We start from the raw sequence: 17,141 nt of genomic DNA on the forward strand, positions 1-17,141 counted from the left end.
TGATTGTTAAAGTCAAAAAGGACTTTTTTGCTTTGATCGACGATAATTCAGCGCCAAATCATCGTATATAGAGCTCGTAAATAGATCAAATTAAAGAGAATTAAATTATCTAAAAGATCTTTATGGTGACGTTATCAAAAAAAATTTATTGAAGTCCATAGACCGTTTTTAAGACGATAAAAAATTTGGAAAATTTTTTTTCCGGTGGTTTTCTTATGATTACATATAAACCGCGCATGTAAAAAAATTTTCAAGTCCAGATCTGAAAACTAGACACTTGAAGCTACAATTCTCTTTTTCTTAATTTTCTGTACCATTTCCTTCCACGTTACAGCCTGTTGAAAATCACCTAAAAATTTGGAATTTTTTTAATATCCCTTAATTTTTGTGACTAGTGTATATTACTTGACCTTGTTATTTCACAATAAATTATTTAAACAACGTTAAAATTTCTATTAGAGTTTGGTTTGAAAATGGTTAAAGGTCTCCACCTCTTCGTTGCTCTAGGATCTCCACACCTTTAAATCCGACCCTGTGTATACAGCAATTTATTCTCAAATACTATCATAATGATTTTATGTTATTGATAAACATCATGATGAATAACTTTAAATACAAATTGAACCTATAGTATACATATTACTTTTATATTTTCTGTGATTATAATAATTGATTATTATGATCTTCACTTATACTTGGAACAATATTTCTAAGATCAATAAATTAAATTAAACAAAAAAATGATAGGTGAAAATATTCGAAATAATTAAGTATTTTTATGAATATAAATGCTCTTGAAAAATCCTAATTATCTTATTTTTAGATATCTTTAAATAATAATAATTAATAATAATAATAATAATAATAATAATAATAATAATAATATATTTCACAATTTATTTCATGATTTATTCACAAACTATTTTTAAATAGTTTATAAAATCTTAAAAACAAATAATCTCTATGGCCATTTTCCTTTTATGCAATTGGTAATTAATAAAACATATTAAAAATATGCTGATGATACAATATAACATTGAAAAATATTTCAATTGTCGAATTATATATATATATATATATATATATATATATATATATATACATACAGGGTGACCCATTTTAATCTCCTCACCTAAATTTCTCGGAACCTAAGCAAGATAGAGAAAAATGTTTTAAACAAAAGTTGTATGGTTTCAAGGGGGACATAAGATGGTGTCATTAGTTTGATCTTGAAGAGCCACCTGAAGGACACGCGAAGGTCAGCTCCAACTTTTTAAATGGGACACCCTATATGCTTTTGCATATTCTTGTAGCTCATCTCAAGAGCTTTCCAAAACACTATAATTAAGTTAGTTTTCATTAAGTACTTTCCAAGTTATGAGGCTTGAAATCATTTTTTAATTTTACATAAACCGTAAAATATCTTGTAAAATATTCATTTTTCGATTATTTTACCTTAATACTTTTATGTACAAAATAATGAGAAGAATCAATTGTAAGAAAACTCATAGTTGTTTCGAAAAAAAATATGTAATTTGCAATTAACAATTACATATTTTTTCTTAAAAATAACTATGTCTTTTCTTTACACCAATTGATTCCTCTCATTATTTTGTACATAAAAGTATTAAGGTAAAATAATCGAAAAATGAATATTTTACAAGATATTTTACAGTTTATGTAAAATTAAAAAATGATTTCAAGCCTCATAACTTGGAAAGTACTTAATAAAAACTAACTTAATTATAGTGTTTTGGAAAGCTCTTGAGATGAGCTACAAGAATATGCAAAAGCATATAGGGCATCCCATTTAAAAAGTTGGAGCTGACCTTCGCGTGTCCTTCAGGTGGCTCTTCCAGATCAAACTAATGACACCATCTTATGTCACCCTTGAAACCATACAACTTTTGTCTAAAACATTTTTCTCTATCTTGCTTAGGTTCCGAGAAATTTAGGTGAGGAGATTAAAATGGATCACCCTTATATGTACAGAGTGTATCAAAGCGACCGTATCAGGCTGGTATTTCGAAAAATACGCATTTACTTGAAAAATGTTCCGAACAAAAGTTGTAGGACTTTAAAGAGCGCATTACATAGCATGGTTAGTGTGACCTTGGATAGTGTTGTTAAGGATACGGAAAAATCAATTAAAAGTTTTTAAATGGAAACCCCTATTTTTGATTATATATTCTTATAGCTGACCTCGAGAGCTTTCCAAAACACTCTAATAAAGTATTTTTTCATTGAGTACTTTTCGAGTTATTAGGCTTGCAATAATTTTTTAATTTTACATAAATCGTAAAATATCTTGTAAAATATTCATTTCTCGATTATCTTACCGTAATACTTTTATGTACAAAATAATGAGAGGAATCAATTGATGTAAAGAAAACACATAATTGTTTCGAAGAAAAAATATGTAATTTGCAATTAACAATTACATATTGTTTCTTAAAAACAATATGTGTTTTCTTTACACCAATTGATTCCTCTCATTATTTTGTACATAAAAGTATTAAGGTAAGATAATCGAAAAATGAATATTTTACAAGATATTTTACGATTTATGTAAAATTAAAAAATTATTGCAAGCCTCATAACTCGAAAAGTCCTCAATGAAAAAATACTTTATTATAGTGTTTTGGAAAGCTCTCGAGGTCAGCTATAAGAATATACAATGAAAAATAGGGGTTTCCATTTAAAAACTTTTAATTGATTTTTCCGTGTCCTTAATAACACTATCCAAGGTCACACTAACCATACTATGTAATGCGCCCCTTAAAGTCCTACAACTTTTGTTCGGAACATTTTTCAAGTAAATGCGTATTTTTCGAAATACCAGCCTGATACGGTCGCTCTGATACACCCTGTATATATACATACATATGTATATGTATATTTCAACATATATATATAATATACACGGTGTCCTAGACCACCCGTACACTCCTTTTCTTTCAAAAACTAAGCATTTTAGAGAAAAACGTTTTCGACAAAAATTGTATGGTTTTGAGGGGAACATAAGATGGTGTCATTGGTTTCACCTTGGATGGCATCGTTAAGGTCAGGTCAAGGACACCTTTAATTTCTTAAATGGAACTACCTATTTTTTATTGCATATTCTTATAGCTTATATCGACAGCTTTCCAAAACACTATAATAAAGTATTTTTTCATTGAGTACTTTTCGATTTATGAGGCTTAAAATAATATCTTAATTTTACATAAACTATAAAATATCTAGTAAAATATTTATTTTTCGATTATCTTATCTTAATACTTTTATGTACAAAATAATGAGAAGAATCAATTGGTGTAAAGAAAACACACAGTTGTTTTTAAGAAAAAATATGTAATTGTTAATTGCAAATTACATATTTTTTCTTCGGAACAATTATATATATAGGGTGTAACTGGAAAAGCGCCCACGGAGGAAATAGCGTTATTCCTTAAAATAAATTTATTAATATTAATATTAATTAAAAATTAAGTTGAAAAGTCCTGAAATCTATTTTTTTCTATATATATATATATATATATATATATATATATATATACACACACATAAAATATGCACATAGTTGCAAATAGTTGATAAAGATCATATAATGAGTGATTCTAATGGGATAATTAAATTCCACATTTAGAAGACAAAGTTCTTTGCGTTCTTCGTATTTTCTTGATGTTTTGCATACACATTTCCATTTCTTGTTCGACAAGATTAAAAAGATAAAAATACGTTTTTGTAAATATTATTGGTTTCTCAATCTTAATAAATTTTTGCTGGAGATGTCATCACATAAATATAAATAATTACAGCTATTTTTCAATTAAGCATAATTTCCGTATGTATTTCTTACCCAAATCTTGTTATGCCTGCGCTTATTTTTTTTTATCATAGAAATAAAATACAATATGTATGTATGTACAGGATATTTCTTGAGTGCGAAAAATTTTAAGAGATGATTCCTTATCGAAAATTGAGGGGGATTTTTCATATAAACATATACTCCTACATTTCTTCCTGCGGAATTACATTCCTGCAAAAATGGGGGTAAAAATTAGATTTTTATTTTTTTCTCAAATTTGGAACAAGTTAAAGAAAAGAAATTAGGATGATTTTTTCTACTAGTAAAAAGGTTATTTATTAATATTTTATCAGTCTCTCATATTGTTACAAGGGGATGAAACTAGAAATCCCTATTCAATTTATTTTTATTAGAATTTTATAATGGGAATATGATTATCTAAAAATATGCATTAAAATATTTGATTTATTTAGAAACTTTTTTATTTCTTTTATTTTTTTCATAAAATCAATAGTTTTCAAGAAAAATAGTAAAGTACGTTATCGTGCACAGCATGATGCTAAATAGCATAGGTTCCGAATTACGAGAAGTTAAATTTTAAAATAAAAATAAAATTAGAGTAAATGTTGAAACAAAAACAAAATTATAATAAAAACCTAAATACCTAAAAAATAAAAACTTACTTTTTACTCTCATTTTGGAGGAGTGTAACTCGACAGGGAGAAATGTAGGAGTATATGTTTATATGAAAAATCCCTCTTAATTTTCGACAAAGAATCATCTCTTAAAATTTTTCATCCTTTTTATGAAACACTCTGTAGATATGGAGGGAAGGGACAATATATATACACACATATATATATATATATATATATATATATATATACAAAAAAATGGATTTCAGGACTTTTCAACTTAATTTTTAATTAGGAATAGCGCTATTTCCTCCGTGGGCGCTTTTCCAGTTACACCCCATATATACATATATATAGGATGTAACTGTTACTTTCCAGTTACACCCTATATATATATATATAATCTAAACAAATTTATAAATATATATTGATGTTAAATATAAAAAACATGTATAAAGTTTTTCATAAAATCTCTAGAATATATTGCATATACATTCTAATATACAATACTGTAAGGCAGATCATTATTGCATTTTTCCGCGCGAATGTACTTTACGGATATGTGAGTCACACGAGTCGCACGCGACGCAATTAAAGACAGCTAATTCGAGTCATAAGAATCTAATTTATGAGGAAGACGTGTGGTGCGCCATGCGATATTACACGCCTTTGCTGGAGAATCGTATAACAGATTATGCTACTGTGAATCAATTGTGTTATTATCTTCATAATAGTTACGATTTATTTTGCTCTCGCATCCCAGCACACATTCGCGCAATAGCTCATTTCTATGTTTTTTTCTATGACATTATTTCACATCTTTGTACAGAAATATTAAATCTTATATTAAATCTTATATTATCCTATTCCATTTTTTATATTTACATATGTTTAAATATTGATATAAACAAATATTGATATAAACATTTATATGCCTTCCTATTTTTTACAATAATTTATGATTATATTTATTACTTGTTGATGACTAATTTATAAAAAAAGATTATAGCATAGAAATTGTCAGCGCAGTCACAAAATTGTATATGTGCAATCACGGATAAAATTTATTAATTCATAATATACAACTATAAAATAATTATAAAATAAAAAATAAATTAGGAAAAATTAAATAAATAAAAATATAAAATTTATATAAATTACATAAATACATAATTATTAAATAATTAAAAATTATACATTTTTTAAAATAATTACAAAAAGAGAAATTTTTTCTATGAAAATATAAGAGAAAATTTTTTCTATAGTTGAAACTATTTTTAATCGATAACAAAAAAGAGACTTCATACTGAACATTTTTTTGTTAAATTTATATATGCGAAAATAATCTAATTTATAATAAAGTATATTGATTAATTTTTTTAACTTATAATACTCTAAGTATATACATATTATATATAAATATATATAAATGTAAATATATTATAATAAACATATTAAATATAAATATAAATGCGTCGTTCATATGTCATCGTGTGCTGTCACATTTATCCCATCCACTAATTTCGAATATGTATAATATTATATCTATAAATATTACATGAATCAATTATGTTGCAAACATTATTTTGTATATTCTCAATTATTTTTATCTTTTCTCAATTAGCTGTAAAATCGCACATTATATCTTTTAATTCAGTTTAATTCTCAGTCTTTTCATTTTGAGCGTTCGAAGGAATTTAAAAAATAAGTCGAGACTATATCATTATATATTCGTTTTCCTGTTATTATGTGCGTTTGTATGAAGTATGTTCGATGAATACAAACTGCATTTTAATTTTATCCATTAATTACCTGATTTTGACGAGTATCAACACTTATATAAGATGTTCAAAAGTTACCGTATAATGGCAAATTCCTAAGATCGTTTAATAAAGATTTTTCCTCAGTCAAAATGTTGACGAAAGTTATCTTCTTGCAAGTTTCTAATTTTTACCATCATATATCTTTGTAACTTTGTAAAGTTAAATTTAAAGTTAAAGTTTTAAATTAAAATTCTATTAAAGTAAACTCATCTCTGAAATTAACTAAAGAATATAGTTTTGATAATCTTTTAATTCTCTCCAACATAAAGTTTAATTTGTGAAGAACTTTTCTTTTTGAATTGTTTATATTTTTGTAATTATTAATGCCGTGACATTTTTATTGAAAAAAGCTCTCTAAATAATCCTGACATCTTTATTGAGAAAAAAAACTATCCAAATTAGCAGATAATGATCCTTATATAACTATAATCCTTATATAACTATGATCCTTATATAACTATAATAAATGATTAATTGATTTTTTTTGCAGCATTAATATTCAATAAATGTTTTTTTAAATAATTTCCTCCACTGTGCATATATATATATATATATATATATATATATATATATATGCATATATATATATGCATATATATATATACCTGGTATAATTAAACATTTTCATTATTTGTTCATTGTATTACTCCGAAATCTAATTGGAGTTTTGGTAATTCTTACAAAATGTAATGATGTCCAATCGAAGTATTAAAATAATAAATGTTAAAATTTATATTGATTTTTGAAGATGCTCAAATTATTATATATAGAAATTTATCATATCGTTTTTTTTGTCGTTAAATATGTCATATGGTTTGCATCAGATTACTTGAATGCTATCGACGATTTATTGTCCTTGGTAATCTTATCCTGTTGTTCAAATACATGTTTTTTTATAGAAAATTCTTTTCTTTATCAAAAATCAGAATCGAACATGAAATTAAGTCATATCACTACCTGACCTATCGTTATTTTTAAATTTCAATTAAATAATCATGAGATCACTGTTAAGATACAAATCTCGAATTCAAACCGCTTTTTATATTAACAGATTATACTTATCGGAGCGGAGTTTTAGCGAATAACGATAACTGATATATTAGCGTAATTTTTTACAATATTTGTATAATCTTTTGATTACCTCTTTCTTGTAACTTAAAAATAACAATAAGATTAGTAAATTTGTTAGATATAAATAGAATTTTTCTTAAGCATATGCTATATTGATTGATTTTTAAAAGAAATTTTTTAACTCAATATTTAAATAACTAAAACATCTAATATAAGTTTACAAAATATTATAAATATTTAAAATATTTATGTTATTTGGATGCTGCTGTATATCAATATATTTTCTATTTTAATATATCTTTAAAATAGAATCTTTAAAAATATAAAGACTTCTCATTCCAGCATTAAACATTTAAAAAACAGCATTATTTCGATGCTGAATTGATCAGCTATCGTCTGTAGAAGTTTGCCAATGAAATTTTACTTTGTATATGTAATAGTTATATGTATGTGTACAACAGTAGATAGAATGTTCTTCTACTACTCGTACGACTTGTCGTCCTCGGTTAGTCTCATCTTCTCGTTTGTGCGGGCACATATTTTTTGCATTCTTCTTTCATTCATCTCGAAAAGAGAAGTCAAAACCGGATGTAGTATTAATTTTCTTGAACCTAGTGAGATAAAAATTGATCGTGTATTAAACAATAAAGTTATTAAAAGCTTTTAAAATCAAATATTTAAAAATGAAGTGCATTATTCACGCATGCCATTCATTCATTAAACTATATATTCTAGAAAGAAATAAAAGAATATGATTCAAAAGCCTAACAACAGTTCCCAGCATTACTAAAAGAATCAAAATATCTTTCGGTCCTTATCGAGGTTCTGTTCTATCAGCATTAATTCTCTTCCTAACAGATATATGCGAGAGTAAATTCTGCAAAAGTAACTTCTTCGATCGTAAAAACTAAGACAAAATGATTTGTCATGATCAAATCATCGCGAATATTAATGTAATTTTTGTATAACGATATTAACTATTTTCCAATTCGTAATTCACATATCGTTGCATTTGAACATCTGACTATAAAATTACTGTAGATAAGAATCAGATATGTATTTTTCAGGTGTAAATTCGATCCAAAATGATAATATTAACAATGTGTGAAAAAAATTTCAAGAAATTTTGGTGTTATGCGTTTTTTCTACTCATCGCTTCGTTATCGAAATCTGAGCAAAGTTTCATGAGCAACGAAGAGAAAAATGATAATATAACGATACGATATGAGTTAGACTCTACAACAAACTATGGCGACAAAATAACAACTCTGTCTTATGATTTGTATGAAAAATCTACTAACAATACGCAGTACGACAATATGCAGAATGAATTTCACACCATTTCCATGAGTAATAATGATGACACGATACGATATAAACTTAGCACACCTTCTACACAGAATCATATGAGTGATAAACAAATACCGATGGGATCTCAAACGAATTCAACAAATGCCAACTATAAAAGAAATTTTACATTAAAGGAAATTTATGGAAATTTGATGAATATTGAAGACAACAACAATTCTACGTCACACGAATTCTTTGAAAATTCCAATAAAGAAAGCAATATAAGTAACATCGTTTCATATGAAACATGTCAACTTGACAATATTACTTGCATTCAACTCTGTTGTTCTCCTGGCGATCGCCTAGATGGCGACATAGATAGATGCATCCCGGAAAAAATTAAATATTTTCTTCCGAATGTATACAAATACACGAATGATTCGTTGCAGAGCGAAAATAAAACGGTAGATGAATTGTTTCAACTGACTATTTATGATCCATGTCAGGAAAATCGCACCCTGCTTCCCGATGGTTTTCAATACATGTTTTTTGCTAACGGTTCTCTCTATATATCTTCTTATAAAATATTTGCTAAGTCGACATCATATTGTCTCGCCATTACAGAGGGAGATAAATTCGAAGTAATTATCTGCTCGGAAACTCTTGACGAGATCCTTAAGAAAGTAGCTGATAATGATGATAATTACTCGTTGATTCAAAACATATATATGAGCTTCCATATTGTATCTATAATATTTTTGATATCAATATTTCTAGTGTATTCCATATTGTCAGATCTCCGGAACATACACGCTTTCATGTTGCGCAGTTATAGCGGTACCTTGTCCGTCGCATACACAATCGACATTGCAAATATTTATATTAAATCGGATGCTGTAGAGTATCCCATCTGTGTTACAATAGGTATAGTATATCTAAATCACATAATTATGCAATCAATGCAACATATGTGTTTGGTAGACATACTAGTGCACATTCGCCAAATATAAATTATTCTCTAATTGTTCTTTTTAATAACTTGAAAATAATTTGTTAAAATTTCAAAAATGCAAGGATTAATAGTGAGTAAAATTTAAATTTTAGGTATATTTTAATATATAACTTTAACGTGCGCGTATATACATATAATTAAGTTAGCTATGTAAATATATTTTTTTTGTATTTTAAAAGAGTTATATCTTGAATTGAGTTATTATTTAATTTAAATCAGTACGTATTTATTACGTATATTAATATTTATTATATATATTAATATAAAATTTTAGTTCAGAAAAATTAGAATATATATATGTATATATATATATATATATATATATATATATATATTCTAATTTTTCTATACTAAAAAAAAGATATATATTTTTTTTTAAAGAAAAATTATAATGGTAGTTATAAATCCCATTTTAACATGTTGTTAATGTTTAAAATGTTATTTATTTTATTTTCATAGCTTCCTTCCAATACTTTTGGTTTTTAGCAAGCTTTTTCTGGCTAAATATAATGAGTTTCGACATGTGGTGGACATTTAGGTAAGTTACTAAATTTTTCATATTATCTTTATCTTGCATAATATTAACTTAATTTTGTATTGATTTATGTTATAAAATACGACGCTACAATATAATTTTCTGTAATATATAAATGTATTTTGTAGTATATACCTACATGAAAAGACAAAAACACGGAATGATATCATTGAATTAAACAAAGAGTTGTTTATCATATTATGTTATTACGTGATAGTATAAGCAACTACTTGGTTTATGAAAAGTTTATAGTCTAAAGATAATAAAATTACAACTTCAAATAAACAGTTTTTATCATTGCATAAAGGTTTTTAAGTGATTAATTTCTTATTTTGGTAAAATCAAATTAAATTTTTCAAAATGAAGATAACATTAGTTAATGATAATTAATATGAAACATTATGAAATATTTATAAAATATTATTAACTAGTTTAATAATTCGCGACATAATGTAACAAACTTTTTTTAATGTAACAGCATTTTTTAAATATCATAAATTAATATTTATATTTATGTATTTAAAATATCTATATATTGCTTTAATTTCTTTCCTTTTTCTTATATAAAAAAAATATTAATAAATTTTTAATTTTTTTATCAAAAATATGTTTCTTACAACTAAATTAAAATTTAAATTACCATTATGATGTCTGCACATGATATATAAATGTATGCTAGTTTCTGACGGTTATATGAATGTTATACCAAATCAAATTGATCTTAATTAATTATGTATCAATATGTTATATATTGAAAAATGATCTTTATTAATTATGTATCGATATCTTATATATTGATATCTTATGATATCTTATAAATCATTGTAATCGGACAGTTGTCGTATTATATGTAAATTTACTTTTGTAGAATGGATGTTTGAGAAAATCTCGATAAAAGGCAAACATTATTTTAACACGTATTTACATTGTAATTTCTTTTATCTGATTTTTATTTTGACTAAATATGACGTGTAAATTACGTTTTGCAGAGGATTTTCTTCGTTACAAAGAAACGTCAAAAATCGAGAAAAAAAAAAGTTAATTCTTTATGCGATCTGTGCGTGGGGTATACCTTTTATCCTCGCTATTATTTCTATCATTATGGATTTTGCTTCCGAAAATTTGCCGGAAATTTTGCGACCGGGATTTCGCGAAGGTGATTGCTCGTTCGCTGGTAAGTGAACAGATTGCATTTATTATAGAATCGATTTATTATTTATCATTATTTTTTATTATCTATTAATGTTGCATTTTATATATCATGAGAAATAGAAAATTCTTTACATATTATACTTACAGATACTGGAACGTTTATATTGTATTTTTACGGAATCAAAAGTATCTGTATCATTAGTAGCATTTGCTTTTCCATTTCTACGGCAGTGAAGATCGCGCGTTACGAAAAGGAAACAGGCCTTCGTTTGACAGATTCAGAAAGCAAGCAATATAATGACAATAAGAAATGGTCTGTATCTAATAAACATTTATCAATGTGTAATAATCTATCTTGTAAATGATATTTGTGTCGATATTTTTAATAACATCTCTATTAACAACATTATATAATCAATCAATTCTGATAAAAGAAAGGTATGATAATTTGTGTGACAGTATTTTTGCTTCTTTTTTTTCTTTTAATTAATATCTTTTTATAAAGGCATATTATGTTGATACCGGAAAGTCTCGAAGTGTGTTGTCCGGTTTTTGCATTGTTGATTGATTGTTTTATTCGCTTTACTCGTATCATTCAAATAATTTGACAGTTTGACAGTTTGTAACAAACACTTAAAAGAAATAAATTTAAAAAGAGGGAAAAAAGAAGATAAAGGAGAAGGAGAGGCGAATAGATATATATATATATATATATGTAATATATATATATATATATATATATATAATAAATATATAAATATATAAATATATATATATATATATAATAAATATATAAATATAAATATAAATATATATATATATATCTTTCTATTCGCCTCTCCTTCTCCTTTATCTTCTTTTTTCCCTTTTTTTAACTTTATTTCTTTTAAGTGTTTGTTAAAAACTGTCAAACTGTCAAATATATGTTATATATATATATATATATATATATATATATATATATATACAGGGTGAGCCATTTTAATCTATAATTGCAAATTTTTCCAAAACTACGCCAGATACAAAAAAATGATTGCTATGAAAATTGTAGATGATGAAGGGGGACATCTGACTGTGCTAATAACTTCGATCTTGAGATCAATTTTCAAGGTCATTTAAAGGTCAAGGTCATTTTTTAAAATTAGAACCCCTATTTTTGACATCGGATTTGGAAAGAGCGTAAAATTTTACGTTAGAAGTGATATTTGAAAAAAAAATCTGAGCTCAAGAAGGTCAAAATCAAGGTCAATAATTAATTATTAATTTTTTGGTTTTTTTTTACTCTTATTTTTAGCATTACTTGGAAACAACGACGTGGACGTGGTAAGTTCTGTTTCCTTCGGGGTGTTTTATTTTTGTGAGTCCCCTTGCCTCTCACATCTGGGGTGCTTTATTTTTGTGAGTCCCCTTGCTTCTCACCAGTATTTTCTCACCAGTATTTTATCACGGAGTAGCTGTTCGAAATTGCCTCCGTTTGCTCCAAGGCACAAATTTAAACGTCGCTCAAAATTTCTCACTGTTGAAAGCAAAGTGTTTCTAGGGACAGCTGCGCAGGCTCTGCGAATGCGTTCCATCATATCATCCTTTGTTGTAGTCCGTTGAGCAAAAACAACATTTTTTAAGTATCTCCACAAATAAAAGTCTGGCGGTGTGAGGTCTGGTGAGCAAGGAGGCCACGCAACTGGACCACCTCGTCCTATTCACCTATTATTGATTATTCAAAAAGGCACGGACGATGAGTGCGTAATGTGGCGGTGCATCATCTTGTTGGAACCACATTCTCTGTCTAGTTGCTAAGTCAACATTTTCTAATAGCCCTGGTAGGTGCTCTCTTAGCAACTGTAAGTAGCTGTTCCTATTAACATTTTCTTCAAAAAAATAAGGACCAATTAAATAGCCATTTACCATTCCACACCATACCATAAGATCCCATCGATTTTGATGGTCTAAAGGTCTGTACCAGTGAGGGTTTTCATCCGACCAATAATGACAATTGTGTCTATTAAGTTGTCCGTCGCTATAAAATGTGGCCTCATCAGAGAAAAGCACGTACTCAAAAAAATGAGGATCATCCTGTATTTTTCGTAAAGCCCATTGGCAAAAGTCTATACGCAATTGAAAATGATTCGGCCTTAAAGCTTGTGTTATAGTGATGTGATATGGATGATACTTTAGAGCTTTTAAAATTCTTGAAACTGTTCTTTGTGGTCTGTTTCTCTTTCAATTTGGCGAGTACTAATATAAGGATCATAATGAACCATTGCTAGAACAGCAAGAGCTCGCGCATCATTTTCGTTATAATCATGACATCGTCGTTGCCGAACAAGATGTCCATTGCGAGCTCTTTGAGTCAATCCTCTTATTGTTATGTTGCTTGAATGTCTCCTACCTGGAAAACATTGAGCATAAAGCCTTGACGCAGCAGCACAATTGTTATGACATTCCCCTAAAATTAATATCATATCAACAATTTCATTAGGAGGATAGTCAGCCATTTTTAAAAATGTGTTTTACAGTTACAATACTCTAATGCTAAGCTTGGTTTCAATTTCAATCAAGTATGAATTTGTGCCTTGGAGCAAACGGAGGCAATTTCGAACAGCTACTCCGTGGGTGATTGATAAAATACTGAGAGGCAAGGGGACTCACAAAAATAAAGCACCCTGAAGGAAACAGAACTTACTACGTCCACGTCGTTATTTCCGGGTAACGCTAAAAATAAGAGTAAAAAAAAACCAAAAAATTAATAATTAATTATTGACCTTGATTTTGACCTTCTTGAGCTCAGATTTTTTTTTCAAATATCACTTCTAACGTAAAATTTTACGCTCCTTCTAAATCCGGTGTCAAAAATAGGGGTTCTAATTTTTAAAAATGACCTTCACCTTCAAATGACCTTGAAAATTGATCTCAAGGTCAAAGTTATTGGCACAGTCAGATGTCCCCCTTCATCCTCTACAATTTTCATAGCAATCATTTTTTTGTATCTGGCATAGTTTTGGAGAAATTTGCAATTATAGATTAAAATGGCTCACCCTGTATATATGTATACAGGGTGTTGAAAAATTAAGTGCCATAAATTTGTGTGATGAAAGAAGGAATCAATATAAGCATTTTAAGTATAGGAACCGTGGGTCGGCGACGCTTAGTTACGGCGTGACAAGGGTTTAATTAAATTGTCACAATGTCTGCAATACAATGATTTTATTCGATTAATTTTAGATGTTTATAATAAATGTTCGAAATTACGACCGCCAACGTTCCGACAAAAATCAGAACGACGGAGCAATGATTCCCGCGTTCTTTGGAATATTGTCACAACGTCTGCTACGCGAGCTCTATCTTATGCCTCCCAGACTCAATAGACACAATTATTTAATATTTCTGCAGCAAGTCCTGCCGGAACTTTTGGAGGAAGTACCACTCGCAATCAGAAGAGTCATGTGGTTTCAGCACGACGGTGCCCCAGCGCACTTTACGGCTGAAGCACGCAATCATCTGACAGAGACTTTCGGCAACAGATGGATCGGGCGGGATGGACCTGTGGCGTGGCCTGCAAGGTCACCAGATTTGACGCCTCTCGATTTCTACTTCTGCAATGAAAAATATGATTTATTCCGAACCGGTTGAATCCAAGGAGGATCTGGTCGCTCGCATCGTTGAGGCGTCTGAAACTATCCGACAAACTCCTGGAATATTCCAAAGAACGCGGGAATCATTGCTCCGTCGTTCTGATTTTTGTCGGAACGTTGGCGGTCGTAATTTCGAACATTTATTATAAACATCTAAAATTAACCGAATAAAATCATTGTATTGCAGACATTGTGACAATTTAATTAAACCCTTGTCACGCCGTAACTAAGCGTCGCCGACCCACGGTTCCTATACTTAAAATGCTTATATTGATTCCTTCTTTCATCACACAAATTTATGGCACTTAATTTTTCAACACCCTGTATATATATATATATATATATATATATATATATATATTTCTATTCTTTTTTTCTTTCTATTAACATGTAAATTTAGCCTTAATATACAGGGTCTTCAAAAAGTCCAAGAACGCTAAAATATCTCGAAAACGATCAACTATAATGAAAAATATGTAAGAAACAAAGTTGCAGGACTAAATAAAATGTACTTAATCATGATAAGAATTTGACCGTAGATGAAGTACTCAAGGTCATATGAAGGTCAAGTTGATTTTTTAAATGGCACTCTCCATTTTTTTTTTATATTCTTATAGCTTATTTCAAGAGCTTTCCGAATAAATATATAATTAAGTATTATTTCTTTAGATACACCTCGAGTTATAAAGCTTGAAATTATTTCTTAATTTTACATAAACCGTAAAATGTCTTGTAAAATATACATTTTTCGGTTATCTCACTTTAATACTTTATGTAGAAAATAATGAGAGGATCAATTGATGTAAACAAATAATTGTTTCGAAAAAAAATGTAATTTGCAATTAACAATTACATTTTTTTTCGAAACAACTATGTGTTTTCTTTAGACCAATTAATTCCTCTCATTATTTTGTACATAAAAATATTAAGGTGAGGTAATCGAAAAATGAATATTTTACAAGACATTTTACGGTTTATGTAAAATTAAGAAATGATTTCAAGCCTCATAACTCGTCGAGATGTACCTAACGAAAAAATACTTAATTATAGTGTTTTGGAAAGCTGTTGAAATAAGCTATAAGAATATATAATAAAAAATAGGGAGTTTCATTAAAAAAAAACAACCTGACCTTCATGATCTTGAGTACTTCATCTAAGGTCTTAAATTCTTATCATCATTAGGTGCATTTTATTTAGTCCTACAACTTTGTCTCTTACATATTTTTTATTATAGTTTTTTATTAAAGTGTTCGTTTTCGAGATATTTTAGCATTCCGGAACTTTTTAAAGACCCTGAAGTTGAAATAAAATTATATTTATTTTATTGATCAACAATCATGCATTTAAAATATATATAGAATACTTTTAAAGAGTATTTTTTCATTATTTTTTTAAAAATCAAATTTGAAAAAAGAAGATAAAGTTTCGCATATATAAATTTTTTTTGTAAAATTTTATATGCAATTATATATAAAATATCTAATCTAATCAAAAAAAGGTAAAGTGAGAATCACATTATTATATATAATAGGAGCATGCAGAAACACAATTGCTCACTGATTGTGAGCTAAGAAGCAATGTAATGTGATTAATGAATTCAAAAATAAAAATGAAAAAGATAACTTGATTAATAGTATTTATAATTGTTATTATATGTTTGTTTGTTTGCAGGTTCAATTTGTATCTGAAGCTATTTATCATGCTGTTTATAGTAATTGGCATAAAATGGTCCCTGATGACAGCAACATGGTTGTCTGGAAATTTATCAATTTACACTTCATATGCTATTAATTTGATGGACATTGTACAAAATTTCTGCACATTTATCATATTTGTGTGCAAAAAAAAGATCAAACGGATGTTACTGAAGCGATTCGGATGCAGTGGATTTATTACAAAAGCTCAATCCACAACGAATACAATATCGTCAAGTGCTTCAACGCATACTATTACATTAGGAGAGATGTCTATGCAGGAAAAGATAAATTCTTGCGGACAAAGGAATCATCACGTGAAAAATTTAACCGATGGAACTGATCTCTAATGTTGCAATTCTAATGGGCAAAATAAAGTTTTATAACAGATCAGGAGTCAACAGTTCATCAGCAATTATAATCTCATAATTTTCAAAACGAAAATTAATTTTACAATCTTAAACACTGATCTTTTTCTTTTAATCTTGA

The 17,141-nt window shown here is 27.8% G+C and overlaps 1 protein-coding gene across 3 annotated transcripts; it reads left to right on the forward strand.

Moving 5' to 3' along the window:
- Positions 1 to 7,767: 7,767 nt before the first annotated feature.
- LOC109609962 (G-protein coupled receptor Mth2-like) lies at positions 7,768 to 17,141 on the forward strand. Of its 3 annotated transcripts, none has more exons than XM_025409141.1 (6): positions 7,768 to 7,971; positions 8,405 to 9,551; positions 10,099 to 10,177; positions 11,164 to 11,348; positions 11,474 to 11,639; positions 16,630 to 17,141. In XM_025409141.1, exons 2-6 carry the CDS (start codon positions 8,423 to 8,425, stop codon positions 17,000 to 17,002), a joined length of 1,932 nt encoding a protein of 643 aa, XP_025264926.1. In that variant the 5' UTR covers positions 7,768 to 7,971; positions 8,405 to 8,422; the 3' UTR covers positions 17,003 to 17,141. The 3 variants fall into 3 exon arrangements, with proteins under 3 accessions (XP_025264926.1, XP_025264925.1, XP_025264927.1); XM_025409140.1 differs by having other exon boundaries at positions 7,768 to 7,951; XM_025409142.1 differs by having other exon boundaries at positions 7,768 to 7,927.

Source organism: Camponotus floridanus, unplaced genomic scaffold (genome assembly GCF_003227725.1).
Source record: "Camponotus floridanus strain SB8 unplaced genomic scaffold, Cflo_v7.5 scaffold243, whole genome shotgun sequence".
Classification (NCBI taxonomy): Eukaryota; Metazoa; Arthropoda; class Insecta; order Hymenoptera; family Formicidae; genus Camponotus; species Camponotus floridanus.